The 24,726-nt window shown below is 47.9% G+C and overlaps 2 protein-coding genes across 5 annotated transcripts in view; one reads left to right on the forward strand and one right to left on the reverse strand.

The window, feature by feature from the left end:
• Positions 1–19,352, reverse strand: part of gba1 (glucosylceramidase beta 1) — a 70,885-nt gene extending 51,533 nt beyond the window's left edge. Inside the window, exons 1-5 of one of the 3 annotated variants that reach the window (XM_073061134.1) lie at positions 19,234–19,352; positions 11,564–11,670; positions 6,469–6,660; positions 2,499–2,645; positions 846–979 (exon numbers count right to left, since the gene is read on the reverse strand). In XM_073061134.1, the coding sequence (XP_072917235.1) occupies positions 846–979; positions 2,499–2,645; positions 6,469–6,660; positions 11,564–11,624 (534 nt within the window). In that variant the 5' untranslated portion in view covers positions 11,625–11,670; positions 19,234–19,352. Of the gene's footprint in view, positions 1–845; positions 980–2,498; positions 2,646–6,468; positions 6,661–11,563; positions 11,671–16,821; positions 17,369–18,190; positions 18,212–19,233 lie in introns of those variants that run through there. The other 2 variants (XM_073061136.1, XM_073061135.1) reach the window with 2 other exon arrangements.
• A 31-nt stretch (positions 19,353–19,383) lies between these two features.
• chtopa (chromatin target of PRMT1a) overlaps positions 19,384–24,726 on the forward strand; it is a 45,308-nt gene continuing 39,965 nt past the window's right edge. For both annotated transcript variants that reach the window (XM_073061137.1, XM_073061138.1), the window contains exon 1: positions 19,384–19,538. In XM_073061137.1, coding sequence (XP_072917238.1) covers positions 19,481–19,538 — 58 coding nt within the window. In that variant the 5' untranslated portion in view covers positions 19,384–19,480. The remainder of the gene's footprint in view (positions 19,539–24,726) is intronic.

The following is a 24,726-nucleotide window of genomic DNA, read 5'->3' on the forward strand; positions in this document are numbered from 1 at the left end:
GAATTCGTACAGCGCCCAAAGAGGATCTGCACGCCTCGTCGGCCGAGTTGGTGTATGGCGCGCCCCTGGCCGTCCCGGGACAGTTCATACCAGCCCCAAGGGGGCAAGAGGAGAACCCGCAGCAGTCCTGGACAGACTACGCGAAAGGCTTGGCAACCTGGCCCCCGTACCGACTTCACAGCACGGACGGACCTCGACCCGTGTACCCAAAGACCTGCAGAACTGTAAGTTTGTGTTTGTACGAAGGGGCGGACACCAGGCACCGCTACAGCGGCCGTATGAGGGGCCATTCAAGGTGATCAACAACAACGGGTCCACGTACATTCTGGACATTGGGGAGAGAGAGGAGGTTTTCACGGTGGACCGACTCAAATCAGCCCATGTGGACTTGGCGCAGCCGGTCGAGGTTCAGGCACCGCGGCGCAGAGGCAGACCTCCCAAATAGAGGCTGATCCTGACTGTGGACATTGGGGGGGTGTATCGCCGGTTCGGGGGAGGGGGGGGTTATGTAGCGACCCACTTTCTGCGCAGGCGAACCAGCTTACAAATAGCCAGCGAGCGGGGGGAGACTTTGGTAACGCACTTCTGACGTCATTTCCGCCCGGAGAGGGCGGGCACTAGGGATTTAAATGCCAGCGCCGCGAAGTTTGAATAAACTAGTCTCGAAACGACTTACCGACTGTGTGTCGTTATTTCAGCGCTGTGTGTAGCACATCGCTACATGACAATATTAAAGCAATACCAATATTTTGACCAGCTCTCCCCAGGAAGGGTGACCAGCCCAAACCCAAGCTCCACGTCTTTGCATTCCATCGGTCAGTTTAGGGAAGGGGAGAATGTTTCACCTTCATGTCAGTGTCCTCCTTTGCCAGACTGAAGTTGTGCAGATCCAAGTCTCCTGGATGATCATCATACGTGTACACGTGTGTGGAGAAGTCACAGCTTGCCATCGGCACTCGGATAACATTGTACTCAATTCCTGCATTTGGGAACAAGTAGAAAGGTTAAAACCCACAATGGAAAAACTGCCATTGAGACCATTCTTGGCTTTACTGCCGCTGTCTGTAAGGAGTTGGTGTGTTTTCCCTCTCACGTTCTAAAGACATAAGGGTTAGCGTTAGTACGTCAGCGCCAGAAGCACACTGACACATGCGGGCTACCACCAGCACAATCCTCGAACTGCATTGGTCATTGACACAAAGCGACATATTTCACCGTTGTTTGCACGTTTCATGTGACAAATAAAGCTAATCTCAAATCTTTAATCTTTATTTTCTTCCTCTTGCACCTTTTCTATTTGCTTACCCCGCCAGTCTGAGGAAGGTGACTAGATTAACATACGAGCAGATCATGCAGCATCATCAGGGCTCTCGGTCCCAAAGGTCCACTGTTTATTCCCCTCCGTAGATGCTGCCCGACCTGCTGAGTTCCTCCAGCATTTTGTGTGCGTTGCTCTGGACTTCCAGCATCCACAGAATGATCGCTGGATTGCTAGTTTGTGGAAGTCCAGCATGTCTATAGCAGCTCTTCACAGTCAGTAAGATCCCAAAGACAAGAATGTGGGAAGATCCAAATAAACTTAAAAAAAATTACATTGATTGAGGAATAATTGACATGAGAGGAATATTTTTAAGAAGCAATGTCCCCTTCCTCCCCCTTCTGTGGAACTGTTGCTGGCAGTACAGCAGCTCCCTCAGTACTGCACTGGCCGGAATTTTCAGGAGCGATGCTCCGGAGTGGGACTCGAACCCACAACCTTCAGGCCCCAAAGTGAGAGAAGTGAGAGTGCTGCCCACTGAACCACAGTTTGGCCAGAAGGTTCAATAGGAACGTGGGTGGCGTAGCTCGGCTTTGAGTGCATTCCACTTCTCAGAGTTTTGGAGATTTAACTGAATCATAAGATTTGCGCTATTTGTCACATGTACTTTAAAACAGCAAAACGTTCAGTGAAGTGCAATGGTTCGGTGTCAATGATCAAGACAGTCCAAACAAGCGCTGGGGCAGCCTGCATGCGTCACCCTGCTTCCAGCACCAACAAAGCTTGCCCGCATTTTAAAAATTATTTATTTACTTTTAAAAAGAATTATTTGCACAGCTTGTCTTCTTTTGCACATTGGTTGTTATGTATAGTTTTTCATAAATTCTACTGTATTTCTTCATTTTCCTGTAAAGGTCTGCAATGTACAATATGGTAACATATGCACAACGTGATAACAAATTTACTGGGAACTTTCACACAACTTACTAACCGTAACTCGTACGCCTTTAGACCTTGGAAAGGAACAGGAGCATCTGGAGAAAATGCACGTGGTCACAGGGAGAACGTACCAATCACAGGGTTACTGGGGGCTGTGGGAGGGGTGGGGTGAGGGGGGATTAGGGGGAGGGAGAGGGGGGAGGAGGAGGATGTGGAGAAACTGTTTAGAAAACAGGCAGTACCCCGAGCAGTGGATGTTCTCACATTTTTAACCATGGCACCATGTGGTCGTATTGCATACCTTCATCAGAGAAGTACGATCGCAGGAGGTTTCTTTGCGAACCGGGGGAGAGAGAGAGAATGTTAATGGCAGCAGCATCTGTCATGGCACCTCCGAATCCTTTCATCTTCTGGTACTTCTTCCGCACGTCCAGGGTGAGCTGGAGCCCTTGGGGAAGAAGCAGGCAGCGTGATTCCTTGCCATCCCGCCCTCTGTCACTCGCAGACCCCGTGTGTGACCCAGACTGAGACTTCTCCCCTCTCCCCGCAACCTTCACCTTCTGTTTTCATCCTACTGCTCTTCCTTCCCTCGTACCTTCTGCCATCACTCCTCTCCTCCTCCTCCACAACCCCTCCCCTCTACCTTCCCTTCTTCCCCCCCTCCAGTCCTCCTCCCTCTATTTCTCAGCAAAACAGGTGCAGTGGGTTCAAGATGTGTCGGACAGTACCCAAGGTAAGGTGGTGGGGGGAGTCGGGATGAGCCCAGCAGCCGAATATTCTTTTAATAGGAAAGACAGTAAGGCCCTTTGGCTCATGAACTTTTTAAACCTATTCTAAGATCAATCTAACCCTTTCCTCTCACATACCCTACATTTTCCGATCATCCAGGTATGTATACAAGAATTTCTTAAATATCCCTTATATATCTGTCTCCACCACCACCCCGGCAGATCATTTCACAACCCCACCTCTCTGTGTTAAAAACAGCCCCCTTATACCTTCCTCCAAACACATTAGAGATATGCTTCATATCCACTTGGTCCATCCCTCTTATCGAGTCACCTCTCACCCTCCTTCACTCCAAAGAGAAAAGCCCTAGCTTGCTCAACTTATCTTCATAACACATGCTCTCTAATTCTTTATTTTATTGTCACTGAACAATTGATACTAGAGCGTACAATCATCACAGTGATATTTGTTTCTGCGCTTCACGCTCCCTGAAGTACAAATTAAAGTAAATACTAAGACAAATGTTTGACTAACTGACGCTAAATAATACTGGATGTACCTGTTCCAACTTAGAGAACTTCCGGTTTTTTTTCCGATTCCTCATCTGTGGTAACCTATGCACATCTTCCCATATACTTTAAATCATCTCTAGATCCCTTACAATACCTAATACAATGTAAATGCTATGTAAATAGTTGTTATACTGTATTGTTTAGGGAATAATTACAAGAAAAAAGTCTGTACATGCTCAAACAACAAGTGCTAGAGAGAGAACTTCCAGGTTTTCCTGATACTTGGTTGGTTGAATCCGCACATGCAGAACGCGCGGATAAGGAGGGCTGACTGTAATTTATCTCATAATTTCAGATAAAGTAATAAAGTTACTTCGAACATCAATATGCACAGAATGGAGAGATATAGATGATATTTAATACAAATTAAGCCTGGCACAAGTGGGCTAAACAGCCTGCCCAGTGCCATACTGTTCTATGCTCTAGGACAATGCAATACAATGTCTCCACTTCCTAAGGAGATTGAGGTAAGTGAAACTCCCTCCTCTCTCCCATTTTCACAGGAGCACCATTGAGAGCGTCCTGACAAGCTGCATCTCCATTTGGTATGGGAGCAACCGAGCATTGGACCAGAAGTCCCTTCAAAGGACTGTGTGAACAGCCGAGAGGATCATAGGGGTCTCCCTACTGTCCATCGGGGACATTTATCAGGAGTACCCTGTATGCACGGCCATGAGTATTATTAACGATCCCACCCATCCATCCAGCATCCTCTTTGACTTTCTACCATCAGGCAGGAGAATCCGATGCATAAAGACAAGAACAGTCAGGATGGGAAACAGGGAATACGAACACAACACTGGAAGAACTCAGCAGGTCAGGCAGCATCCATGAGAAAAGAGTAGCCAACGTTTCGGGCCGAGACCCTTCATCAGGAATGGGGGGGAAGAGAGGACGGAAGCCCAGTAATAGAGATAGGGGAGGGGGTAGGGCCTAGAGGCACCTGGTGGAAAACCAATCAGAGGAAAGATAAAGGGGGGAGGGGGAGGGGATAAGCATGAAAGAACTGTAGAGATAAAGAAGCAGAAAGTTGAAAGGGGAGAGAGGCAGAGAGGGACCTGGGATAGGGAAGGGGGAGGGGGAGGGAATTATCGGAAATTGGAGAATTCAATATTCATACCACCAGGCTGGAGGCTACCCAGACAGTAGATGAGGTGTTGCTCCTCCAACCTGAGTTTGACCTCATCATGGCAGTAGAGGAGGCCCTGTACGGACATATCCAAATGGGAATGAGAGGCAGAGTTGGGTGGCAACCGGGAGATCCTGTCTGTTGTGGCAGATGGAGTGGAGGTGCTCAATGAAGCGGTCCCCCAATCTGCGTCGGGTCTCGCCGATGTAGAGGAGGCTGCACCAGGAGCACCGGATGCAATAATGACCCCAACAGACTCACAGGTGAAGTGTTGCCTCACCTGGAAGGACTGTCTGGGGCCCGGAATGGTGGTAAGGGGGGAGGTGTGGGGACAGGTGTAGCATTTGCGCTTACAGGGATAAGTGCCAGGTGGGAGTTCTGTGGGGAGGGACGTGTGGACCAGGTAGTCGCAGAGGGAACGATTGCTGTGAAAAGCTGAGAGGGGTAGGGAGGGAAAGATGTGCTCGGTGGTGGGGTCCTGTTGAAGGTGGCAGAAGTTGCAGAGGACAATATGTTAGATCCAGAGGCTGGTGGGGTGGTAGGTGAGGACAAGGGGAACCCTGTCCCTGTTGTGGTGACGGGAGGATGGGTTAAGGGCTGAAGTGCGTGAAGTGGAGGAGATGCGGGTGAGGGCATCTTTGATGACGCCAGAAGGGAAACCACGATCCTGAAAGAAAGAGGACATTTGAGAAATCCTGGAATGGAAAGCCTCATCCTGGGAGCAGATGCAGCGGAGACGGAGGAACTGGGGTTGGAGGAGCAACACCTCATCTACCGTCTGGGTAGCCTCCAGCCTGGTGGTATGAACATTGAATTCTCCAACTTCCGGTAATTCCCTCCCCCTCCCCCTCCTCCTTTCCCAGGTCACTCTCTGCCTCTCTCTCCTTTCAACTTTCTGCTTCTTTATCTCTACAGTTCTTTCATAGAAACATAGAAAATAGGTGCAGGAGTAGGCCATTCGGCCCTTCGAGCCTGCACCACCATTCAGTATGATCATGGCTGATCATCCAACTCAGAACCCTGTACCTACTTTCTCTCCATACCCCGATCCCTTTAGCCACAAGGGCCATATCTAACTTCCTCTTAAATATAGCCAATGAACCGGCCTCAACTGTTTCCTGTGGCAGAGAATTCCACAGATTCACCACTTTCTGTGTGAAGAAGTTTTTCCTCATCTCGGTCCTAAAAGGCTTCCCCTTTATCCTTAAACTGTGACCCCTCGTTCTGGACTTCCCCAACATCGGAAACAATCTTCCTGCATCTAGCCTGTCCAATCCCTTTAGAATCCCCTCCCCCTCCCCCCTTTATCTTTCCTCTGATTGGTTTTCCACCAGGTGCCTCTAGGCCCTACCCCCTCCCCTATCTCTATTACTGGGCTTCGGCCCTCTCTTCCCCCCCATTCCAGATGAAGGGTCTCGGCCCGAAACGTTGGCTACTCTTTTCTCACGGATGCTGCCTGACCTGCTGAGTTCTTCCAGCGTTGTGTACGTATTCTTTGATCCACAGCATCTGCAGTTGTATTTTTGTGTTTAGGATGGGAAACAGTTTGTTCCCTCAAACCATTAGGCTTCTGAACTCACTGCTGCACTGCATTCGAAGTGTCACTGGTTAATCTATTCTCTATCTTACATTGATGCACTTTGGTTTGCTTATCTATGCGTGAATCATCTGTAGATTTCACCCTTACTTTCGTAAGTTATTGTGTTATGTGGACTACCGCACTTTACACCCTGGTTCGAAGAAACATTGTCTCGTGAGACAGTATACATGGCAATAAACTTGACTTGTGCGTATGACAGTAACCTTAACTTTGATTTTTGAACCTCCAGTTTAAGATTTACCTGAGTGTTTGGCAGACGGCAGCATCTCCCCTGTCTCACTCTCAAGCCGTTTACCCGCCCTGGTGGTTTCGTACAGAAGGTATCTGCCTTTGCCGGGTACCACCACTGGGTCCATGGTGTCGCAGTACACTGCACTGCAGACGCACACCACCGAACTCAAACCGAAACTCATGGGCTTGCATGGTTTAGCAGCTGGAAAGGCGAGAGAAACCAACACCTGTTAGAGCTGACTTTTTGTCCTGCCTTCTGACCCGCCCCCTCCATCCTCAAATAAACTTGAGTCAAGTTGAGTTATTGAGGTAAAGGAACAATAAAAACTTAGCCATAGAGTGCTATAGCACAGAAAAGGCACGTTGTCCCATCTAATCCACTCTGAATTGTTACCCTGCCTAGTCCCATCGACCTGCACCACAGCCCACCATACCCCTCCCATCCACGTATTTATCCAAACTTCACTTAAATGTTGACATCAAACTGACAAAACACACACACCTACCACTTCCACTGGCAGCTCGTTCCACAGAAGCTCCCCCTCATGTTCCCTGAAATATTTCACCTTTTTACCCTAACCTACGACCTGTAGTTCCAGTCCCACCCAATCTCAGCGGAAAAAGTCTCCTTCAATTTAATCTGCCTATAACCCTCAGTTTTTGTATACCTCTGTCGAATCTTCCCTCGTTCTCCTAATCGCTAGAGCAGCAGTTCCCAACCTGGGGTCCACAGACCCCTCCGTTAACGGTTGGGAGCTCCTGATCTAGAGAATAGGTCCTGACGTCTACAACCTATCCTTATAACTCAGGTCCTCGAGTTCTGGCAACATCCTTGTAAATTTTCTCTGCACTCTTTCAATCTTCCTGAAGAAGGGTCTCAGCCCAGAATGTTGACTGCTTGTGGGCTTTGGGATTCTAACGTTCTAACGGCCACTCATTCTTTGGGGCACTCTTCTGTTTTCATGGACCTTTGTGAAGATAAAGAGCTTCAGGGTATATATTGTATACTTTTCTCTGATATTAAATAGAATGGCCTGTACTGTGCTGTATTGTTCTTTGGGAGGCAGGGTTCAAGGGTCGGCACAACATTGTGGGCTGAATGGCCTGCACTGTGCTGTATTGTTCTTTGTTCTAAATGGAACTATTGAGCTATTTTCTAGATGCCACTTGACCTGCTGACCTCCAGCGTTCTGCTTGTGTCGCTTATTGGTTCTTTTCTGTAGGTAGGTGACCAGAACCGCACACAGTTCTCCGAATTCCACCTCACCAGCATCTTATTGAACTTCCACATAACATTCTGACTCCTGTACTCAATACATGCTTGCAGCAGCAGCATAGGTTCCAAAAGGAGACAGAACGTTGGTCATCGGTTTGGTGGTTCTGGCCTGTACTCGATGGGCAGGACTGGACTATAAAAGCAAGGATGACCAGCTGAGACTTGTCAGACCTCATCTGGAAAACTGTGAAGAAGTCTGTTCTCTGTATGCAAGGAAGAGTCTCCTAGCCCTGGAGAGCTACCTCAAAGCTAAGCCCTCTAGTATTTGACATTTCTGCCCTGAGGAAAAGGATTCTCCCTGCACGTGCTCCACATCACTCCAGCAACGGACACAAAATGCTGGAGGAACTCGGCTGGTCAGGCAGCAGTTATGGAGGGGAATAAATAGTCAACGATTCGAGCTGAGACCCTTCTTCAGCACTGGAAAGAGGGAGAAGCCAGAATAAGAAGATGGGGAGAGGGAAGGGGAGGAGACACAGGGCTTTGGTAGTGAGTCTGGGTGAGTACACAGTCGAAGGGTTGGGGGGGCAGCAGAGATCACAGAGAGGGAGCAGTGACAGGGTCTCACTGAACTCCCATCGAAGAGGGGATTTAAAGTTCTTCAGGGTGGAGTGTGTAGGCCTCCGTTAGTCTCGACAGACCATGGATTTGCACCCTTGGAAAGTTTCCAGGACACAAGCCTGGGCAAGGTTTTTTTAATGGAAGACCAGCAGTTGCCCGAGCTGCAAGTCTCCCCTCTCCACGCCACCAATGTTGTCCAGGGGAAGGGCATTAGGACCCATACAGCTTGGCACCGGTGTCATCGCAGAGCAATGTGTGGTTAAGTGCCTTGCTCAAGGACACACACATAGCCTCAGCCAAGGCTTGAACTAGCGACCTTCAGATAACTAGATGAATGCCTTAACCACTTGGCCACGTGCCAACATGATGGCTTCAGGGTAGCCATCCCTCAAAGAGATTTCATGGTGGAACAGCAAATTATAAACACAAGAGATTCTGCAGATGCTGGAAATCTTGAGCAACACATATAAAACGTTGGAGGAACTCGATCAGGGCTCATTCCCCTGACCTGCAGAGTTCCTCCAGCATTTTGCGTGTGCCAAGATGAGGACACTCTCAGGTTGGAGGAGCAACACCTCATATTCCACCCAGGAAGCCTCCAACCTGATGGCACGAGCATTGATTTCTAGTTATTTCTCCTCCCACTCTGGCCTCTTACCTCTTCTCCTCACCTGTCTATCACCTCTCCTGCTGCCCCTCCTTCCCGCTCTCCTCTCCAATCAGACTCCTCCTTCTTCAGGCCTTTACCACCTATCACCTCCCAGCTTCCTACATCATCTCCCCTCCTGGCTGAACCCATCATCTTCTAGTTTTGCACTTCTTCCTCTCACCCTAACTTTGTTATTCTAGCATCTTCCCCCTTCCTTACTAGTCCTGACAAAGGGTTTCGGCCAGAAAAGTCAATGCTGATTCACTCCCACAGGTGCCGCCTGACCTGCTGAGTTCCTCCGGCATCTTCTGCATGTTGCTCTGGATTTCCAGCATCCGCAGGATCTTGTGTTTATATTTTGTGTGTTGCCTACCAAAACACACTATCCTATCTGCTTCCAATACCACACCTGTCAGTGCAAACCAAGCACCTACCACTCCACATATTTAAAAAAAAACACACCCTGCACATCTCCTTTAAACTTCACCCCGCACCCTAAATATGCCCTTTAACAGAGCATCATGGTAACATAGTGGTTAGCACAACGCTATTACAGCTCCAGGCATCGGAGTTCAGAGTTCAGTCCCGGTGTCCACTGTATGGAGTCTGTACGTCCTCCCTGTGGAACGTGTGGGTTTCCTCCTGGTGCTCCGGTTTCCTCCCACAGTCCAAAGACGTACCGGTTGGTAGGTTAATTGCTAATTGTGTGATGGGGTCCTAAATTGACCCTTTGAAATGTGCTCTTAAAAAGAAAGAGAGAGAGGGAGGTGTCCAACGCAGAGACCTCGTTATTAAGAGAGAGAGAGAGAGGGGCGAAGAATGGATTGATGTTATGGTTTCTCGTCAGTTTGTTTACATTTCTACAAGGACATTGCCTGCTTGTAAGTTCTTACAGAGAGAGAAGGGCGAAGCAGTTTGATGGACAGCTGGTGTGCAACATGCTGAGATAAATACCAGGTCAGCTGCTGGACTCGGACACACACGGTTTTGGACACTAGACGAGCTTTGTTGTGCCCACAGGAAGGTGGGTTCTTTGGAGGATCGATTCGGGGAAATCGATCAGTGGCTCTCACAGGGCAGAAAAGGTGTGACCGGTGGGGAGTTATTTGTGTGTCCAACCCTGGCCTGGGTTGGTAACTCCACCACAGAACAGTCACCTTTGCTATGGTCACAGTCAGTGACTTTGAAAGGATTTCGGAGGACAACGGGAAGATCGACGGCACCAGGTCACCTGAAGACCTACACACCTCTCTCTCTTTCCAACCCTCTCAACTAAACACCACGAACTGAACTGGACTCTCTTCATCATCGTAAGACTGTACCCATTCACCCCTAGGTTTGAAAAAGCCTGGTTTTTCTATTTCCACACTTCTACATATCTATAATCCTTGCTAACCTGTTTGATATATCTGCATTTATATTACTGTACTGCGTAGTTACTAATAAACACTATTAGTTAACAGCAATACCAGACTCCAAAGTGTTCTTCCATTTCTGCTGGTTCTTTAACCCGTCACGGGGTACATGTCAATTGTAAAAGGTGTCCTGTGTTTAGGCTAGGGTTAGATCAGGGGTTGCTGGATAGCTCGGCTCAAAGGGCAGAAAAGGCCTATTCCGCACTGTACCTCAATAAATATTCCCGTTGCTGTCTGTAAAGAGTTTGTATGTTCTCCCCACAACTACACAAGTTTCCTCCAGTTGCTCTGGTTTCCTCTCACATTCCAAAGACACAAGGGTTAGGGTGAGTAAGTAAGTTGCAGGCACACTATGTTGGCGCCAGAAACATGGCGATACTTGCAGGCTGCCCCCAGCGCATGCTTGGACTGTGTCGGTCTTGTCACAAATAACGCATCTGACTGTACGTTTCGCTGTACATGTGACAAATAAAGCTAATCTTTACCTTTATAGTATTCGACGTTTCTATCCTGGGGAAGGGTTCTGGCTGTCTGCCCTTTCTTTGGCTCACAATATTATATAAACTATAATGAACATGAAAAGCACTTGATGGCTCTGGGTTTGTACCAGCTTGAGGTTAGAAGAACGGGGTGGATCTCATTGAAACCTACTGAATATTGAAAGGCCTGGATAGAATGGACATGCGGAGAATGAGTCCTATAGTGGGGAAGTCTAGGACTTCTTCGAATACAAGGACATCCCTTGACAACAGAGAGGAGGCAGAATTTCTTTATCCAGAGGGTGGTGAATCTGTGGAATTCATTGCCACAGATGCCCATGGAGGCCAAGTCATCAGGTGTATTTAAAGTGAAGGTTCTTGATTAATCAAAGGTTGCGGATAGAGTAGAAAGGGACAATAAATCAATCATGATGCAATGGCGGATCGGACGTGATGGAGCACATGGTCTAACTCTGCCTTACAGTCTTAGGATGCCGGGTCTAAATGATCCTGAGGCAGGGTTTCAACCTGAAATGTTGACAATTCTCCCCCCGCACCAGCACAATGCCGCCTGACTCACTGACTCCATCCAGCAAACAGTCTGATACTCTTGATAGAATTCTCCCCAGTTCCAATAAAAATAACTCTGATTATATTTCTCCAACTCAGGCACAGTTCTCCTCTGCTCTCTCTCTCTAGGTGGCCTCGTCACTGTGTTCCTTTACCTGTGACAGGGAGGATGGTCCAGAGAGGAAGAAGACAAATGGACAACCAGAAAGCTGACATCTTGGAGAAGGAAACTGCTATGGCTGTTCCAGCATCACACTTGGTCCTTAATTAAAGAAGAGAAAATGACAGCTTGTTTTATTATATAGTGCCAGTAACATTATACTGTCTTACATGGATGTACCTTGTGCTTTATGTCACCCTGTCACTCTTCAGGCCATGCCACTTGTGCTAATATACATTTTCTGACTGCGCTGGATCGTAACCATGTGCTCGGGCCATCAGAGTTCAGTCACCCTGCCATTCAGTCAGGAGTCTCCGTGAAATGCGTGGGTTTTCCCCAGGTGGTCTGCTTTCCTCCCACTGTCCAAGGATGTTGCAGGGAGGTTAATGGTCATTGTAAATCGTCCCGTTAGGTTGGGGTGACGTCCGAATGTTGGTGCTTGCTGGGGCAGTGCAGATCGTAGGGCTAACGAGGCCTGTTCCCAGACGGGGATGGAGAGAGAGAGAGGGGGGGGGGGGAGAGGGGGAGGGGGGAGAGAGAGGGGGAGAGGGAGGGGGAGGGGGAGGGAGAGGGAGAGGGAGAGGGAGAGGGAGAGGGGGAGGGGGAGGGGGAGGGGGAGGGGGAGGGGGAGGGGGAGGGGGAGGGGGGGGGGAGGGGGAGGGGGAGGGGGAGGGGGAGGGAGAGGGAGAGGGAGAGGGAGAGGGGGAGGGAGAGGGGGAGGGAGAGGGGGAGGGAGAGGGGGAGGGGGAGGGGGAGGGAGAGGGAGAGGGAGAGGGAGAAGGGGAGAGAGGGAGAGGGGGCAGAGAGGGAGAGGGGGGAGAGAGAGGGAGAGGGGGAGAGAGAGGGAGAGGGGGAGAGAGAGGGAGGGGGGAGAGAAAGAGTCAGAGGGGGAGAGGGACGGCAAGACAAAAGTGGGGGGAAGATAGGGTGGGACAGGCAGACGGGAGGGGTGGGGAGACAGGGAGACCGGATTGTGGGAGAGGCGGGGAGATAGAAGGGGGGCGAGAGAGGCGGGGAGACAGAGGGGGGGAGAGAGACGAGGAGACACAGCGGGAGGAGACGGGCGGGGGGAGAGGGAGAGAGAGAGAGAGAGAGACAGAGAGAGAGACACAGAGCAATAGGGAGAGAGAATTGAATGTGAGCTGACAGGTCACAGTGCCATTGCTGATAAACTGGACTCTGATATTCACACTCACTCCTCAATCACACTTGTTTCACTCGTGCACAAGAAGAACAGCTTGGCCCCTGTCACCACACTGTTCTGAAATCTGAACAGAGGAATGCAATTTTTATAGTGTTGATAAGTTGGATACAGTTACAGTGCCTATAAAATGTATTTCCCCCCCTCCCCCGGAAGTTTTCATGTTTTATTGTTTAACAACATTGAATCACAGTGGATTTAATCTGGCTTTTTTGACACTGATCAACAGAAAAAGATTCTTTCGTGTCAAAATGAAAACATTTCTACAAAGTAATCAAAAATTAATTACAAATATACAACACAAAGTAATTGATTGCACAAGCATCATACCCCCCCTTTAATATGATAAACCAAATCATCACTGATGCATAATTAGTTAAATGCAGATCACCGTGTGTAGTCAAGGTGTTTCAATTGACTGTCGTAAAAATACACCCATATCCGGAAGTCCAAGTCACTGAATATCTCTTGGAGTACAGTTACGTCAATCATCAAGAAATGGAAAGAATATGGCTGAGCTGCAAATCTACCTGGAGCAGGCTGTCCTCAAAAGCTGAGTGACTGTGCAAGAAGGGGACTAGTGAGGGAGGCCACTGAGTGACCTGTGACAGCTCTGGAGGAGTTACAAGTTTCAGCGGCTGAGATGGGAGAGACTGTGCATACAACTGTTGCCCGGGTGCTTCACCAGTCACAGGTTTAAAGGGGAGAGGCAAAGAGATGGCCACTGTGGGGAGAAAACATGAAATCTCGGCTCGAGTTTACCAGAAGGCACGTGGGAGACTCTGAAGTCAGCTGGAAGAAGGTTCTATGGGTCTGATGAAACCAAAATTGAGCTTTCTGTCCATCAGACTGAACAATACGTTTGGATTAAGCCAAACATCGCACAACATCAAAAACGCACTATCCCTATTGTGAAGCATGGTGGTGGCTCCATCTCATTGAAACCTACTGAATGTTGAAAGCTCTAGACAGAGTGGATCTGGAGAGGATGCCTCCTATGGTGGGGGAATCCAAAACTGGAGGGTACAGCCTCAAAATTGAGGGGCAACTCTTTAGAATACAGGTAAGGAGGCATTTTATTAGCCAGAGAGTGGTGAATCTGTGGAATGCTCTGACACAGACTGAGGTGGAGACCAAGCCCGTGTGTAAGCTTAAGGTGGAAGTTGATTGGTCAGGGCATCAAAGGATATGGCGAGTTGGCAGATGTGTGGGGTCAAGTGGGATCCTGGATCAGCTGTGACGGAATGGCGGAGCTGACTCGATGGGCTGAATGGCCTAATTCTGCTCCTATGTCTTATGGCCTTGTGCTGTGGGGATGCTTCACTGCAGCAGGCCCCAGAACCTTTGTGTAGGTAGAGGGTAAAATGAGGGAACGCTGCTCCTTAAGAGAGAAAAAGTAATCAGGGAGTGCCCACCGAGGTGCTGATGACCCCCTCGCTTTCTGATATGCTATTTCTCCCAATGAGAACATCTACGCTATCTGCTGGAGGCAAGGGACCAGTGGCGTTGGTTCCTGCGTAGCGTTTCATAAATAAAACAGCAGAGGCATTTTAAGTTTAAGGGAAACTGTAACATAAAGTGCGGTTCAAAACTTCACATCGTCACGTTAGACCAGCCTCTTAAAGTGATCCTCAGCTCAATGTTGGTGGCTGTGAATTACACCGATATTTCTACACCCACCCCCAGAACCGGCACTGAGTCTGTCTGGAGTTCAGACAAGCTGTCCGGCTGGGGTCCTATTTTCCGGGGTGGAGTAACAGCAGGTGCCTCTGGTGTATCCAGAGGTGTGTTGACATGGCGGGAAAGTGGTGGCAGAACCCTCCACATTTTGATGGGCCAGTTTAAGGTGATCTACCGAAACACATTCAGGTTTACCCCTCTTATCTGTGATAAAAGTCTTTCCCTCCGTTCCAAAATGTGAAACGAGACTATGGGGATGTTGGTGTGCATCATGGAGGACGAAAGGAAACGAGGCAGAATGTTGGCCAACAGGAACTCGAGAGCTATATGCCATGATGGGAGGTAGGAATTGCATTTCCTGAGGGTGGAATGCTGTTTAGAGGCTGACCAGTCAGTCGTGGCTCCAGGAATGAAATCACCTGGCACTCATAATGGAACTGGACTCTCTGACGGTGGTGTCTGAAAAGAGGATGCTGTCCAAGTTGCAAGCCATCTTGGACAATGACTCCCATCCACTCCATAATGTACTGGTTAGGCACAGGAGTACATTCAGCCAGAGACTCATTCCACCGAGATGTAACACTGAGCGTCATAGGAAGTCACTCCTGCCTGTGGCCATCAAACTTTACAACTCCTCCCTCGGAGTGTCAGACACCCTGAGCCAATAGGCTGGTCCTGGACTTGGCATAATTTACTTATTATTATTTAATTATTTATGGTTTTATATTGCTATATTTCTTCACTATTCTTGGTTGGTGCGACTGTAACGAAACCCAATTTCCCTCAGGATCAATGAAGTATGCCTGTTGCCCACATAGCAACTCAGCTGCGGATGACTGCAGGTCCTCTTTTGGAGGCATTCTGACCCCCAACAGAACCCATAGGACATGATCACTCCAATACTCATCTGTTAGGGAAGCCCTCAGAGCAGCCTTTAAGGAGCGGTGAAACTCCTTGCGTTGGACTGTGATGTAGCCTGTTCTGGGCCATCGCAGCCCAGGGGTCTGATATGAATTAGGGACCAGGGTCAGAGGAAATATTAGATGGGGTGTCAAACCGAGCAAATCAGGTGCTGATGAACGCCCGAGCCACGTCTGCCGCTGTTGTCAATGCCAGGGGTGACCTCTGGCCACCTGGTGGAATGGTCCACCATGGTAAAGAGGTGCATGAATCTGCTGGGGTGGGAGCAAGGGTGGGGTTTAGAGAGGACTAACAAGGTCCACATTGATGTGGTCAAACCGTCACTCAGGGACCTCACAGGATGGCAACAGTGCCCAAACATCACGGCTAATTTTCACCCACTAGCAGTTGACACAGGCTGCACTCCAATCAGGCAAATCCTTTCTAAGGCCGTGCCACACAAACTTTAGTGCAACCAGTTTCCGTGAGGCCTTCCAGCCCCGATGCAAAAGGCCGTGAACGGAGCTAAAAATGGCCTGTTTCCAGTTTGCAGGCACTATGCGATGACTGGCTGAGACATCTCACAGGACAGCAACCCCATCTTCCCCGAATGGTCAGCCAACCGTAGGCCCTTGACTGTTGTTCAGTAAGCCTAGACCTCTGGGTCAGTATCTCGGTCGGCTGTCATACAAGCATAGTCAACACCTATGTGTATAGCCTCAACGGCTGGGCGTGAGAGGCAACAGGGCTGGTATTGTTCTCCCCTTGACCTGTTGTATATCAGTTGTGAACTCTGATATGTAGGCGAGGTGGTGTTGATGTCGTGCGGACCAAGGGTCTGATATTTTGGCCATCACATGCACGAGGGGTTTGTAGTCAACAAACGCTGTGAGATAGTGACAAATAGGTCATCCAGGTAAACAAAAAGAAAATGTCAGTCTTCTAATACAGAGTCCATCAGCCGTCAGAAAGCCTGTGCTGCATTCTTCAGCCCAAACGGCACGCACAGAAGCTCAAGGAGGCCAATTGGGATCATCACAGCTGTTTTGGGAATGTCCTCTGAGTACACAGGCATCCAATGGTAGCCCCTAAGTCAACATTCGAAAGAATTAACTTTCTGGCTAAACATGCTGGAAAGTCTCGGACACGTGGGACTGGGTAACAATCGGGATTGGTAACTGAGCGAAGGCTTCAATCATTGCTGCACAGGTGACAACCGTCATCGGATTTAGGGACCATATGGAGGGGTTAAGCCCAGGGGCTATTCGACCGGCATACAATGCCAAGACTTTCCATCTTGGCAAACTCAGCCTTTGCAGTTACCAGATTTTCTGGGTCCAGTCTACGCTCACGGGCATGAACCGGTGGGCCAACTGTGGAAATGTGGTGCTCGTGCCCATGTTTCGTGACTGTCCTGGAGAATGTGGGCTTGGTGAGGTTTGGGAATCCACCCAGTGGTCGAGTAAACTCACCTGCAGTGGTGTATGCACTTGACAGAGTCACTGTGGGGAGCTTATCGGGGGAGCAGGGTAATGACCCAAAGTCCTTGACGTCCACAAGCCGACAGTTCTTAAGATCAACTAATAGTCCTTGGGCACACAGGAAGTCTGAACTGAGCAGAGGTCTAGCCACCTTAGCCAGGATGAAGTCCCATGTGTAACATCACCCACTGAAGCTGAGTGTCACCCATCGTGTCCCGAGTCGAGTCTGGATACTGCCGCTGTTGGTGGCCTTCAGTGAGGTTTTATTGCTCTTTGCCTCCTGATCAGTAGGCGATGCTGGCAACACACTCACTCGAGCACCCGTGGCACACAGGAAATGTCGCCCTGGAAGGGTGTCCGTAATGTACAGTAGACATCCCTGGCAGCTGGGATCCATCGTGTTCACAGACCTCGGACCCAATGTCGAAGCTGCAAGGTGGTCAGCACTTCCTAGTGTTCCTACCAAGGTGAGCGTGGTAAAAACACAGACCCGGCGTCGTCTGTTTCACAGCCGTGGGCAACCTTACAAGGGGTGATTGGTAAGTTCGTGGCCTAAGGTAGAAGTAGTCAATTTTAGAAAACCTAGCACATTTATTTTTCAACATAGTCCCCTCCTACACGTACACACTTAGTCCAGCGGTCGTGGAGCATACGGATCCCTTCTTTGTAGAAGTGGGCCATAGCAGGGGTGATTGATAAGTTCATGGCCTAAGGTAGAAGAGATGAGTTATTAACTTCAAACTTCTTGCATTTTCACTCAAAGAGTTGAACTGCATGTGCATGTAATGAGAGCGTCTCGGACCTCCAGGTGGTCCACAGCAGGGGTGATTGATAAGTTTGTGGCCTAAGGTGGAAGGAGATGAGTTACACAGCTCTTGTTACATGCATGTGCAGTTCAATTCTTTGAGTGATAATGCAGAAAGTTTGAAGTTAATAACTCATCTCCTTCTACCTTAGTCCACGAACTTATCAATCACCCCTCGAATGTTGAGGGCCTTGTTGACCGGGTTTATTGAGGTAGAGAGAGGAGGAGGAGTGATGCACCGGTGTCTGGCTGAGTGTAGACTATCAGCTATTTTGGCAAGCTTCCTATAGTCCATCAGTGGTGCATTAGTGAGGGTGATGTGAACTGGATCAAGCATTTGGTGCATGAAGAGTTCTTAAAAATAAAACAAGGATGGTGATTTCCCAGGAGAGACAGCATTTGGCCCATTAACTTTGATGGCTTAGAATTGTTGAGGCCAGGCAAGGGGAGCAACTGTTTGGCACACTCAGACTCCAATAGTCCAAAAGACTGTAAAAGGTGAGTTTTCAGCAACTGGAATTCATCGTGTTCAGGCAGGTGTTCAAGCAAACTCACCTCTCACAACCGTGGAACTGCTGAGCGACGCTACCATGTAGTAATATCTGGTGTCATCAGCGGAGATTTCCCACAGCAGGTGAATTGGGCCTCAGCTTGTACAAACCAAGGGAAGGCATTTTGCTCCCAAAACTCCAGCAGTTTTAAAGCGACTGCGTTGGCCGACAGGTTCAATAACTCTAGAGTGGTCCTCGAGCAATAGGGTCACCAGTGTAGGTTTTTGTAAATAAAACAGCAGAGGCATTCTAATTTCAAGGGAAGACATGTCAACTCATTTATTGTTGACCACACAACAAAAAAGGGCGGTATAAACGTCACGTCATTGCGTCATCACGTCAGACCAGCCTCTTAAAGTGAACACAACTCATGCCTAGGTTTCCACCCATTACCCCACACCTGATATTCTGACAGTAAACTCGACTCTGACAATGTTACAGTCAGAAAGTTTTGATGTCCGGTCCACTGACTCGGAGGGAACTACGGACATCGCATATACTCTGGACCTCACTTGGAGCAAATGTCTCTTTAAAGTGTCGCTCCCTCGAGGTCGCGATAGATAGTAAAATAGAAACACTCAACTGATCAGACAGTCGCTGCGGGGATAGCAACATAATAATATTTCAGATCAATTGCCTTCAATAAGAACTCATTAATGCTCCTATAATCCTATTTTTTTCTATTTGTTCTTCTTGTAAAGTTTAATGGCGGTAGGTACATTAATGGCACCTAAGTGTGCAGCAAAGAAACAAAGTATACCCCGCCCAAAATGACTCAAAATCACATGCTCTTCAGAAAATCACTATACGCACTTATATACATTACCATGGGAGTGATATCCTAACCAACTTTCCATGTTAAACTGCTTCTGACCCAAAAATCTAAATTTAGGTGTTTCATTCTACAGTAACTTCATTTAAACAATAGGTGCTGCGACGTTTCTTAATAAGTACAGTCCCTCCAAATGCCCGCATCATGCATATTCATTCTGAACGGGGATATTAATTCAACCGAGTACGTCCGAGACGCAACTGTTTGCAAATTACCTGTGAGAAAAAGAAAGGCCGCTTTCGGCAGCGACTCGCAGACCACGTGACGCGACGCCCACGTGACCGCAGTTGCTCGCCAGGCAGGGCCCGCCCAATCGAGTAACGTTGATGGACGGCGGTCCGCGTCACGTGGTTGGGGAGGGGGTCCGATTGGCTTTCGGTCCAGGCCACGTGACCAGCCGCGTCCTCCCCGCTGCTCTGGTGTTGACGCCGTGGTGTCGGCTTGCCTTTTGCTCCCGGCCCAATGGACTCTGCTGTGCAACTCCGGCAGAGGCAGTATGGTGCCGCTCTGCCCATGGCAGGTGAGGGATCGGTGACGAAAGGAGGGAGGGAGGAAGGGAAAGTATGTGCGGTCTTTTTCGTCCTCAGAGTGAATGAAACCAAAGTGGGAGGGCTGCGACAACGTGAGGGGTAAATGGGCCGCAGGAGGCCCACGTTTTCGGCGGTGAACCGGTGTGTGGGGAAGCGAGGCCGGTTACCGACGTCGGCCCTGCTCCGAGTGCTGTAGCCGGTCAGTTGTCGTCTCGCTCAGCCGGCGGCGGTTGAACGGTCGTCTCGGTGACGTCACCGCTCGGTGCCGCCATCTTGTCCCCGCCGCCATTTTGTATTGGGGACGGTGGTTAGGAGAGGGGTCAAACCCACCCCGGCGCTGGGCTCCGCGTTGATACCGAAGGGAAGAGGTCAGGGGCTGAGGGGGCGGGGTTGGTTTGCGGGTCACATGAAGGTCAGGATGAATGGGGCAAAGGATTATCGAACAGTACTTGTGGGGGAGGTCAGCGATTCTAAAGCCATATGAGATCTAGGAGTAGAGGTAACAGCGAATAAAAGAGCTAACTATAAGGGTATCTTAAGCCCATCATCTTACTGGGGCATAGGCCATCGATCGCAATTGGTCAGAGTCCTCAGTCCTTCAAGTTGTCCCCAGGTGTATGTCATTGAAGATCACTTCTCTACCAGGGAAGAGAAGGAAAGCTCTTCCTGGAGCTTCTGTCGGTGTTTCTGTGGCTCTGGCTTTCCATAAAATGGGTTTGCTAGCCCTATACCCAGTCACCCCTCTTTCCCAGCTAGTCTTGGGACTATTCCTGGTGGAGTTTTGAGATTCTGCACGCTGTAAATCTTGGACAATTCACAGGGAACACAGGGACAGCTCAGCAAGTGAGGCTATGTCTATGGAGGGAGATAAACAGTTGCCATTTACCAGGACCAAAATGACAACTTTTTATTCCCCTCCAAGGAAGACAGCAGCTAATTAGATCAACACGTGCAAAAGCTGGATGAACTCAGCAGGTCGGGCAGCATCCGTTGAAATGAGCAGTCAACAGATACTGCATGATCTCCTGAGTTCATCCAGCTTTTGTACGTGTTGATTTGACCACAGCATCTGCAGACTACTTTGTGTTAACTAATTAGATGCTTTGTGTAGGCCATTCATGCTGTGGAGAGTAATTGAAAGTTTTGGCTTGTACCAGTACAAAGTGGAAAGGAGGGGCGGTGTGGTGGAGCAGGTGATGCGTACATTAAGGAGGGATAAAGGATGACTGGCAGCTGGAGCCAGGTAGTAGAGTTGAAAGATTTAGTTGCACATGAGTGGAACAAGAGGTTCTGCAGATGCCAGAAATCTTGAACATTGCACACAACCGGAGAAACTCAGCTGGTCAAGCATTATCTTGAGGTCCTCTGGTCAAGGTCAGCCATGGAGGTTGCTGCTAACTGTTGAAGTCCATACACAAACATTTGAGATCAGAGATAAACAGTCTATGTTTCAGGTTGCTGACTCTCAGCCGGAAATGTCAACCGTTTATTTTCCTCCATAGATTCATCTAGCATTTTGTGTGTTGCTGCATGTTGCTGGGTATCTTTGGCTGACGATGGGGTTACCTTTTGGATATCGTTTTCTGTTGCTTAGATGTAGAAAGGGCAGGTGCAGAGTTTGTAGGTGTGTTACAGGTGGATGATTAGGGCTATCTGATGATTGAGGGTTTCTGTAGGTACAGGTGATTTCACATTCTGAGTTTGGTTGATCAGCTTGGATGGATTGTAAGAATTTTACTGATTGGAGCGGGACTTTATTTTGAACAAATAGCTGACAAACCAGTGCTCTGGGTAAACTTAGAACTATTTAAAGACAGCTTGGTATTCATGAGCCTTGATTATCGAACTTTGGATTTGATAACAAGGTTAAAGCTTGCAGTAAAAAATGGGATCCCTGTAAAACCCATCCAGAAGGATCAGGAGTTGCTAATGCTGGAAAAACTCTAATCTGTTTTGTATAAATGTTTAAAAATGACCTGGTGGTATGTTTCTGCTTATTACTGAAACAATGTGTCCTGACCAACTGCGTTACTGTCTGGTACAGAATTGCAAGGCATCTGACCTATTGAGGATTGTGAGGAATCCCATCAGTGTTATACCAAGAGCGCTGTGTATGTAGAGCCCTTAGCATCATTCTGTCCAACAATGTCTTTGACCCCTACCATCAGGTAGGAGATACTCTACTGTAGCATTAGGATGAGACCTGTTGGGTAATAGTTTCTTCATGTAAGACTATGAACTCCCTGTCACCACCCAGGCCTCACCATGTTTGAAGTGCCAGGAGCATTATACCATTCACAGTACTTATGAGCTTGTGCCGTAAATGCACCTTATTGTTTGTTAATTTACCAGAGCTAATATTCTCTGTGTGAGTTAGATGTACTGTTGTACATCTTGGTCCGGCGGAACTTTGTTTTGTATGGCAGTGTGCATGTACATGGATGGATGAATGAATGGTAATACATACACTGAAGTTGAAATCTGGGATTGGAGGCAATAGGGAAAAAGGCAACTATAAAGCATCCCTGTTCTGAGGCATGGTTAAAATTTTGAAAGTGCTTTGGCGTTCAATGTCATTCAGCTGCCTTTTTTGTGTTTTACTTCCCTGCCTTGATTCTTTTGATACTGAAGAGTCTCAGTTTTGGTCCACCTGATCCACAGACTTGCTGTATTATCCAATAATGTCATGGCTGATCTGTCCCAGCACTTCCCTCAGTGCTGCATTTCCTGATCTTACACAGAAAAGGCCACATGGGTAGAGAATTAACAGCGATTCACAGCTTTCTGTATTTTTTTCCCTGTTCTAAAAGGTTAACTCTAGTTCTAGTCTAGCCTAAGGAAATGGATTTTTTGCAGTTACAAAATAATTCCCCTCAGCATCTGGCAGGTTTCAATTGAGTTTGCCTCTAATTGAGTTCTCTCCTTGTCGAACTGCACCTGCATCTCTAGAAATAACTAACGTGCCAAATGTGTTCTCAAAGACCTGTATAATTGCAAATTTATACACCAAAGATTTTGCATTAAAAAATCTGATGTTATTTATGTTCGAAATTGCTTCCTGTATCTGAGCTTTTGCACTTCATGAATCAAAGCGTTAAATTCTGGATTTAAATTTTTAGTATTCTGCCTACTTTTAAAGGAAAATAGTGATTTCTTTGCAGTTTTCCCTCTAGGTTCAGTTTCCTCTTGTCACCTTTTCCATTCATTAGGTTCTGTGCATTTTTTATTAGAGATACAGTAGGGCAACAGGCTCTTCTGGCCAAATGGGCATGTGCAACCTAATTGCACCCTTGTGACCAATTAACCTACTAACCAGTACGTCTTTGGAATGTGGGAGGAAATTAGAGCACCCAGAGGAAGTCCTGTGATCACAGGGAGAACTTACGGACAGTGGTGGAATTAAACCCAGGTTTCCGGCATTGTAATAGCATTACACTAACCGTTATGCTACCATGCCACTGTTGTTTCGCAAACTATCCTTCTCTTGCTCACTTTCCACCTCAGCCTTGTGGCAAATCTGAATACATTATTTTTGTCCTTTTCATTTTTTGAAAAGTGATGGTCTGCACTGACCTTGCGGCAGAGCATTGCCAGCAGCCTGTTTAATTTTACAGATCTCTGCAAAGCCAGCTCTTGTAAGTAGTTGTATGAAAGTGGTAATTTTCACTATTTCGGGACTGAATTAAGTACCTTGGTGTACAAAGTAAGTAGGAACCTAGTAGTATGCTAGGAATTGCTCCACATCTGATTGTTGACAACAATGAGACCATAAGATAGGAGTAGAATTAGGCCATTTGGCCCATCAAGTCTGCTCTACCATTTCATCATAGCTGATCCATTTCACTATCAGTCCCAATTACCTGCCTTCTCCCCATCATACCATGACTAATCAAGAATCTATAAACCTCTGCCTTAAGTATACCCAGTGACTTGGCCTTTACAGCTGTCTGTGGCAACGAATTTTACAGATTCACCACTTTACTGCTAAAGAAATTCATCATCTCCTTTCTAAATGGATTTCCCTCTTTTCTGTCCTCTGGTCTTAGACTCTTCACTTCCACTCTATTGACATTTGATAGGTTTCAATGAGTCATTCCCCTCTCCCCCCTCCGCCCTCCCCAATTCTTCTGAATTCCAATGTGTACAGGCCCAGAGCCATCAAAAGTTTCTCGTATGATGAACCTTTCAATCCTGGAATCATTTCCGTAAACCTCCTTTGAACTCTCTCCAATGTCATCCCATTCTGTCTTGGTTAAGGAGCTCGAAACTGCTCTCAGTACTCGTGTGAGGCCTCACCAGTGCCTTATAAGGCCTGGGCATTACATCTTTGTGTTTATATTCCAGTCCCCTCAAAATGAATGCTAACGTGGTATTTGTCTTCCTCACTGCTGACTCAACCTGTAAATGAACTTTTAGGGAATACTGCATGAGAACTCCCAAGTACCTTTGCACTTCAGATTTTTGAATTTTCTCCATTTAGAAAATAATCTACACTTATTTCTTCTGCCAAAGTTCATGACCATACTGTATTCCATCTGCCACTTTGCCTATTCTCCTATTCCTCAGCACTACCTGCCCCTCAACTTATATTCATGTTGTCCACAAACTTTGCCACAAGGTAATCAATTGTCATCCAAATCGTTAATGGTGTAATGCCTGTGGAAGAATTCTACTGCTATGCTATGAGGTATTTTTTGCAGTTTTCTCCAAAAGCACTATGTCCTGCAAGTAAGTGTGTTTTGGCTTTGACAAAAGGAGCCATGTTCTTCAATATAGAAATGTGTCTGCCAGTTGGGGTTGTCTTGGTACATGTTGGTATATGTAACTCTGCCCAGTGGAACATCAGGGTGTGCTGGGCGGGAACAGATTTCTGAAGGGCTTAGATGGGAGCTGCAGGCTGGGGGGCAAGGGAAGATGCTGCAGGATGCTGTCTGAAGGAGAGCACCCTTTGTAAGAAGTGCTTTGTGCAGATGAATCTCTCCAATGAGGAAGGGCCAATAAGGGTAATTTAAGATGGTCTTCAAGGGAGGTTCAAACTGTGGTAGGTGTCTTCATGCAGACCATGGGGTAGGCACATGAGTAAAGAGATAAACCCAACTACTCCAGAAACGAGCTCCAATGTTGATGTGCACATTTAGACTGGTTTAACAGTAACGGGCCCTTTTTTTTTGCTCTTTT

This window comes from Hemitrygon akajei, chromosome 11 (assembly GCF_048418815.1).
Source record: "Hemitrygon akajei chromosome 11, sHemAka1.3, whole genome shotgun sequence".
Lineage (NCBI taxonomy): Eukaryota > Metazoa > Chordata > Chondrichthyes > Myliobatiformes > Dasyatidae > Hemitrygon > Hemitrygon akajei.